The following is an 8,653-nucleotide window of genomic DNA, read 5'->3' on the forward strand; positions in this document are numbered from 1 at the left end:
TAATTATCAATAATTATTAGGTGTATGGTAGTGATTTAAGCTCCACATAATATTCTAACATATTATTAATAGTAGTCACATAACAAAGGTTGATATTTATCTCAAAAGTAATTATGTTCATTCTGTATTTTTATTTAAATAGATTAATTTAAAGAAATATTATACTAACATGTGCCATATGAAATGAATTATAGTTTTTTGAGCATTTGATATTAGTAAGCAATAGTATTACCCATAATATTATAACAAAATCCATTGTTATTTTATATATATTTGATTCTAACCTAAAAATTTATGATTTACATCACCAATCAAATTACTTCTATAAATAAATTTCTATTTATAATTAATTTAATAATTTAAAATAAAAATATAATTTAATTAATTTGTATAATTTTTTTAAATTCTTAACCCTCTGAAGTTTATTATAAAATAAATAATTTCATCATTTATTATGAAATAAATATTTTGATTCTTATCAATGCTGAATAACTATTTAATATACAGTACTAAAGTAGTCTATTTTATATTTGGTACTAGTCTACTTTATATTTGATATTGCAACAGTGATATGAATATTTATTTGATATTGCAACAATGATGTGAATATTCATTTAAAAGTAACGTTAGTGTGCAATAAATTAAATAAATATGAAAGGAAATAAACCGAAACGCACTTCCATTTAATGGATAAATGGTACCAGTGTTTCCACCAGTGCATGCCACTAATACATATTCTGTTTTCTTATTATATATAGAAAGTGGTGATCACCTGTGTGCAAAGTTGATACCCACAAGCCCGTTAAATTGTCAAGTCCATGGATTCCACAGCGTCTGAGTGTTGGTTGCATTCATACATATATTCATGGCGAGTCGGCCCATCCACTGTTATTTTCATTACATGGATTACAATTTTCCAAAGCAACATCACTGATCTGAATTCCAGAATCATAAACACCCTCTGATTTCCAGTCGGAGGGAAGCACAGCCTTTTTGGCCCACAACCATTTCCCATCGTACCCGCTGGTTACCACGAATCGAAACTGGAGAGCACCACCTGGTGGCTTTTGAATCTCCCACACTGCACCATGGTTGCGTGTCATGTAATGCCACCCAGATGTACCCACCTTCAAACACATCACAAATGACAAATTAATTAGCAGATCAGTTTTCTAAATGCAGTTTCACAAAATAGTGTCACGGACTAATTTACCTGAGCAACATCCACAGAAACTATGTCTGTCTGGCCTCCTTGGTACAGAAATTGCACAGCAAGATAGTGAGGATACTGGCTACTTCCGTCCACCCTAACCACCAAATTCTGGTCCTTGTACTCGCAAGGGACCCTGTTCACAGTACCCAATCAAGTTCCTCATGTATATGCTCAGAGACACTTATGCTCTGTTTTTTCAGAAATAGCAGAGTTTCATCATGATATTTCAAAAAAAATGTCCAATTGACATTTTTATTTTGATGGTAGATTTTGCAAATATTTTAGAATCCGATCTTCGTTTTGATGGTAAATTTTGCAAATGTTTTGGAATAAGATCTTACAAATGTTTTAGAATTCTTGTAAATAGAATTAGACTTTCTATCCTATTCCAAAATACTCTCGAAATTAATACTTCAAAATTTGCAAGTGACTTAAATTCAAAAATAAACTCAAAATTGAAACTCTGTGTTGGTTTAAATTCTCTGTATACCTTTTATACTCGATATCTATAATCCCACCCTTGATGAGCTGGGAGCCCTTATCTGCGATTGCCAGGCTTGAGAATGTGCTCCGTGATACTACAAAATCTGTTTGGTTGTTCTGTGTGAAGTCTGCAACCACTATTGTTGTCCCTGACTTGTTGCATAATTTGGGGTCGGTGCATCTTATCTGCAAATTCAATAGATCGTCTTACAAATATCATTAGCCTTTTCATCATGAAAAAGATCTGGAATTATTGAAACATGGCAACAACTTTTAAATATGCAATATGCCAATAAGGACTATGTCATGCCTGATAGCAAGCGCTACACCCAACGCCATTCCTGTAGAGATCGGAACTAGCAGCTCCCACATTGCCACCATAGAGTTTTGCTGCAAATGATCCATATCCGCACGCCCCAACTGCAATAATAATACCAAACAAAGTAATTACACCATGGAAAAGATAAATTTATTACCACTGTCAAATAGTGTTCCATATAGTTTTAGGGATTGTGCAATACCATTGACGGCCCCAGAGTAAGCGTAATAGGCGAGTTTAGACTGATGGACGCAGCTGCTGCAACTTAACACTGTAACGATGAGCATGAAACCCAAACTGCAAAACAGGAAGAAATTTGGTGTTCTGGTGGCCATGATGCAAGATTTCTTCCCAGGGAGAAAGAATTGAAATGGCCTCTAGTCCCAATTTTGATTTCCCCTGCTTTCATATTTATAGTCATCCAATTGGTACACAGCTGTTACCTGGTAGTATACAGCCGATCAAAAGTAGCCTGATTCGTCTGTATTCTCTGGCAGGGAATATGATGTTGAAATTAAATAAATGGCATCCCTAGTGAGAACCTACGTGTCAAACACCGAGTTATAAAAGTTAATATCTTATCCCTAATTCATTGATGCTCTGTATTCTAACCTGCAATTTTCTAATTTCATTTAACAGGGGAGAAAGTGGAGCACCAGGTGCTTGGAATGGCAAATGGAAATAAGTATATATACGTCACACTGTGAAGAGCATCAAGTTTACCTTGGTCGAGATTATAAAAAGATCTGCCAACCCCCTACTTAAAATAATATTGGTATGTAAGCATGTTTCATGTGACAAACAATATTCCTTCGAAATTGTTGCAGGTTTAGTTTGGCATTAAAACCCTGAGTGGGATTCGAAGTAGCAACCAGATGCATTCCCCACCATAAATCTAAGTTTAAACGTATATTGACTTATAAGCGACCCGGATTGGCCCAGAATGAATTACACACAGACAAATGGAGTAAGTCCAGATTCCCTTTCATGGAATAACTCTCTTTTCTGACATTGACTTCCATTACACTCCTCTTGCCACTTACACCTGACTTATAATGGCTTCCCTTTACAGCTGACCTATAATACACATTGCTTTATCTATTATAATATATTTTTAGCTTCCTTAACGTTTAAAAATTCTATATCTCAGAATTGAGTCTTTAATAAAAATTGCAGTGTCTGGACACTGAACAGTACGAGCATAATCAACCATTGGCATTACACCTTAAAGAAACATAGGCCAAAAAGAGAAAATTTGACTTGCTGTGCAAGATTTGGCATTGCAAACCTGGGGCCACTTGATGCACCTACCTTGCAACCATCAAGGTAGTGGGCTCTCCACAACGGTCTGTAATGCCCGATTTATCATTGCAAAGCTGAGGTCCAGGCCTATTTATCTATAAAAAGTTCTTCCATGGCATTACCCAACCTCACCTTTCCCAAGATGATCCTTATCATAAGGACATTTTATCTAATAGGCTCGATTCTATCCTTTGTAACAGGTGGATTTTTGGAAATTTCATATATTAAACTTGTTAAAGAATAGGAAAGGATTTGAAACATTTTTCAATAAATATTTATTGGTACTGTAAATATTCAGCAATGATCACTCACTTCTTTGAAGGGGAAACTTCTAATTAAGTAGAAATCATATACAATATTAATCAACTAGTAATCAATTACATAGCTTCTAAAATTATAAATAGTTTATATCTCTCCCAAATCTTAAGCATTTAGCATTCCTTCATGACTGGGTTTAAATAAACTACTTAGTAGACCTTACTTTTAAAAATGACTATTATACATTAAGTAACAACATATTTCCCTAACCATAAGAACTAGGGTGGAACCCTAACATGCTCTCCCCCTTCAAAAGTAATGTGTCCTCAAGGCTGAGAGTTGTGAAAACTAATGTAAGAATACAAATAATTCCCAAGTGGCATATTCAAGTCACATATCCTTATACTCGATCAAGGCTTCTTAGATAATATGTTGTTATGCAACCAGATCAAAAAATAGAAGAAAAGATAGATCAACGACTTGAAAATTTGCTTCTTCGAGGGGGAAAGATCCTTTATATCACACAAATGAACAATTCCTGGATGATACAAGTGAAAATACCTCCTTTCTATATATAGGAGTCTAATGGGTCACAATATAATCAGAGCCTAAATAACAATAATAATGTAGGGGTGCAACAGTAACAATAGTGGACTTTTATGGGGCACAACAATAATGATATGGGGGCTACATTAACAATAAAAATAAGGGGGCTACACTAACAATAACAATAAGGGGGCTACACTAGTATTATAGGGACCTAACATGCCTCTCTCCTCAAGAAAAGTATTTTCGTCAACATTTGAGTAGTTTTGGATGCTTCTATATAAAATTCACATCCTCCCATGTGGAATCTTCAGTGGATAAGTTCTTCCACTTAATGAGATACTCTAAAATTAATCGATACTGTAGCTATTGGGTTCTTGTTTCAGTGATTGCTTCAAGCTCCAATATGATTTTTCATTCTTTGTCAAGTTTTGGAAATATTGTTTGAACTACGAGCTTGTTACTAGTAACCTTCTTTAAGCATGAAACATGGAAAATTGGGTGTACTCAAGAAGATGCAGTCAACTCCAATTTGCATGCCATAGTACCAATATTTTGCAACACCTTGTAAGGACCATAGTACTTGGGCGATAATTTATTTTCCTTCTTTGCTTTCTTGATGGACATTTATTTGTATGGTTTTAACCGTAAAAGTACCCAGTTGCCTATGCCAAAACTTCTTTCAGTATGATGTTGATTTGCTTGTTGTTTCATTCGATTATGCGCCGAAGTGAGGTTATCCTTTAAGAGTTGGAGAACTTGTTGTTGATGATCGATGTGATCGTCTGCTGCTTGAACCTTATAATTTTATCTTAAGAATGATGTGATGGACGGTGGGTGATATCCATAAAGTGCTATAAATGGAGTCATTTTTGTCGCAGTATGGAAGGAAGTGTTATACCACCATTCAGACAGAGGTAACCACTTGACCCATTGTGTTTGTTTATCAGATACAAAGAAACAAAGATATCCTTCCAAATATTTGTTCATTATCTCACTTTTACCATCAGATTACGAATGATAAGATGAGCTATGAGCTAATTAAGTACCAAGACAAGAAAATAATCTTGTCCAAAAATTTCCAGTGAAAGTGGGATCTCTCTCACTTACAATATTCTTTGGGTTTCCATGTAGCTTTTTAATTGTTTACATAAATGCAATAGCAACTGTACTAACTTAAAAAGGATGATATAATGCACAAAAGTGTGCATGCTTGGTATGTCTATCAACTACCACCACGATGACACTCTTTCCTTTGAATTGGGTAAAACTATGATAAAATCCATTGAGACCTCCTCCCAATGCTGATTTGGAATTACTAAAGGTTGTAACATACCCAACATCTTAATTGTCTCAATTTTATTTTTTGGCAAACTAAAAATTCTACTACAAACTTTTGAATGTCAAATTTAAGGCCATCCGAAAAAGATTCCTTCTTGACCATGTGATAAGTTTTCAAAAATCCCAAGTGCCCTCCTAAGGGGGAGGTGTGCAATTCCAAAAGAATCTTTTGTTTGGGTTGAGAATTTTTAAATAGGTATAAGCAATCTTTGTACCACAATGAATCATTTTTCCAGATAAATGTATCAGATCTACTTGGATCTTACTGTAACTTTTGAATGAGTGTTCGTACCTCTTTTTCATTCTTCCATTCATTCCTTGTTTTAGTTATCCAATCAGGTTGGATAATAGAAATGGAACAGAGAAATGCTTCCACATCCTTATCCTTTCTTGAGAGTGCATATGCAACAACATTTTTCTTTTGTAGATGATTTCAAAGTCATAAACCAATTTCATTGTGACCCATTTTTTCTGCTCTTCTGAAGATAATCTTTGTTCCAAAAAGTACTTAAGACTATCATGATATGTTTTTACCTTGAAGTGTCTTCCCATTAGGTAAGGTTGCCATTGCTTTAGTGCATGTAGTATTGCCATCATTTCATTCTCATAAATAGGTTTGTGTAAATACTTTCCCTTGATTGGATGACTTTCAAAAGAAATGGGTCTTCCTTCTTGCATTAAAACAACACCAATTCCATTTCCCAAGGTATCACATTTCATACTAAAAGTTTTTGTGATGTCTGGTGTAGTTAAGACCGGTGCTTGGGACATTGCCTCTTTAAGATGTTTAAAGGCCTTAGTTGCTTCTGAAGTCCAATAAAATGCATCTTTCCTCAGTAATGTTGTTAGAGATGTTGCTATTCTCCCATAATTCTTAACAAAATTGTGATACTACCCTGTCAACCCGAGAAATCTTCGAAGATGTTTTAGGGTTGTGGGGATTTTCGATTCCTTAATGGTTTTAATTTTGTTAGGGTCTACTTTAACACCCTCATGAGATACAATATGGCTTAAATAATCCACCTCCTATACTCCAAAGAAACATTTGGAGTTTTTTTCATATAATTGTTTCTCCTCCAATAGTTTGAGCACCTTGTCAACATGTTGAACATGATTCTTCCAAAGCTTGTTGTAGATTAATATATCATCAAAAAATACTAGCACAATTTTTCTGAGGAAGGGTTTGAAAATTGAATTCATCAAAACTTGAAATGTGGAAGGTGCATTAGTAAGGCCAAAAGACATGACCAAAAATTCATAATGACCTTCATGAGTTCTTAATGTTGTTTTTGGAATGTCTTCAGTATTCATTCTAATTTGATGATATTCTGAATGAAGATCTAGATTGGTGAAGTAAATTTCTCTAGGTAATTCATCCAATAATTCAGTAATGACAAGAATGGGAAATTTATCTTTAATAGTGAGCTTGTTTAGCTCCCTATAATCCGGAGACATACACCATGATGCATCCTTCTTATGCACCAATACTGCTGGAGTAGAGAAAGAACTTTGGCTAGGTTGAATTATACCGTCCTCTAGCATTTTTGTAACCATACGTTCAATTTCACTCTTTTGGGCATAGGGATATCTGTAAGACCTTATGTATGGAGGAACACTTCCTGTAATCAAGTGAATAGCATGATCATGACCACGAATAGGTGGGAGGCCTTTGGGAGTCTCAAATACCTTTGAATGATTGTCCAATATTATTTGGAGATCTAGATAAATAGATGATTTCGATGTTTGAACATCTAGTGAGCATAATTGCGCAATTATGCCTTATTTTTCTTTCTTCAAAATATTTGTCATGCCATTAGCGCTGGTTATATTCCCTGGTTTCCCTACGATTCCTCTTAATTCAATTTCCTTTCCTTCCCAGGAAAATTCCAAGAAAAGTTCTTGAAAAATAAAAGTTATTGTTCCCAAATATTGGAACCATTGGACTCCTAATACAACATCAACACCACTCATTGTAATGGAAAACATTGGACTATTCAATACATCAACACCACTCATTGTAGTGGAAAACATTGGACTATTCAATACATATTCCCCCATGATTGGATTGATATTATAACTCTTCCTTGATAAATTTATACTTTCTTCATTTACAACCATCACTTGATACTCTTTGTGTTAGATGTAGAAAGCAATTTATTTCCTTGGATTTCTTACAATGAATAAAATTATGGGTACTACCAGAATCAATCAACAATATTACCTTTTTATTCTTAATATATCCTTGTATCTTCAGAGTTTGAGGAGTGGTAATTCCTTCCAATGCATTACAAGATATGGTTGGATTCATTTCTTCTTTCTCTAGGATTGGTTCTTGATGTAGATCCTCTTCTTTTGATGTTTCTCGTTCCTTCTCTTCCTCCTATTCACAATCTATGTAAAATAATTTCTTCTCAACACACTTATGAACTTTAGCGCATTTGGTATCACAACTATAACAAAGCCCTTTTTCTCTTTTTTTCCTCCAGTTATTGTGGCATCAATGTTTTAGGTTGTGGGAGGCTAGGAGCAACAAAAATTACATCTTTATAGTTGTGAGTGGTAGACTGCCTTGTTGCCTTAATTTTTCTTTCAATTTTTCTTGCCACCTTGAATGTCTTCTCTAACGGATCATGTTCCCAAAGGCGAATCTCATGTCGGATGTTATCCTCTAAAGTCCTGATGGCGACATCAATCCTATACTCCTCTAGAATCTCATTTAACTTGATATTCAATCTTTGGAAGTCGTTAGTATGCTCTACCATTGAACCCTTTTGTTTAAGATTTATAAATTGGCTAAAGAAGGTATTTCTCTTTATATCCTCATAATGTGCTACCAATTCTTCCACAAAAATTGTCGAAGTGAAAATTGATTTATGAGAACAAAGCCATCGATACCACACAAACTGGTTTTGTTCTAAATATAGCGATGCAATGCGTACCTTTTTTGTGTGTGACACATCATGTAGATAAAAGAATTGCTCCATCTGTAGTATCCATGTTACCATATCCTTGCCATCAAATATTCTCATTTCGATCTTTGGAATGTGATGAGTATTAAACCCAACATTGGAGTCTCTAAAATCATGATTCATATTCCTTTTGTCCTCATCATTATTTTCATGGATTACCTTGTCACCATTGGGAAGCCTTTCTTTTAGTAACTTTGTCAACCTTTCCAATTTGACATTCAT

General features: G+C 34.6%; 1 protein-coding gene across 1 annotated transcript; it reads right to left on the reverse strand.

Annotated features, from left to right (window-relative positions):
- Positions 1 to 652: 652 nt before the first annotated feature.
- On the reverse strand, positions 653 to 2,721 carry LOC149206251 (expansin-like A1). The gene is made up of 5 exons (XM_089393659.1): positions 2,218 to 2,721; positions 2,007 to 2,116; positions 1,704 to 1,882; positions 1,214 to 1,346; positions 653 to 1,127 (listed from the first exon to the last, which is right to left on the reverse strand). Exons 1-5 carry the CDS (start codon positions 2,348 to 2,350, stop codon positions 864 to 866), a joined length of 819 nt encoding a protein of 272 aa, XP_089249785.1. The 5' UTR covers positions 2,351 to 2,721; the 3' UTR covers positions 653 to 863.
- Between the last annotated feature and the right edge of the window lie 5,932 nt (positions 2,722 to 8,653).

Source organism: Pinus tabuliformis, chromosome 1_2 (assembly GCF_031772625.1).
Source record: "Pinus tabuliformis cultivar Carrire ecotype Pingquan chromosome 1_2, CPIR1, whole genome shotgun sequence".
In the NCBI taxonomy this organism is placed as follows: Eukaryota; Viridiplantae; Streptophyta; class Pinopsida; order Pinales; family Pinaceae; genus Pinus; species Pinus tabuliformis.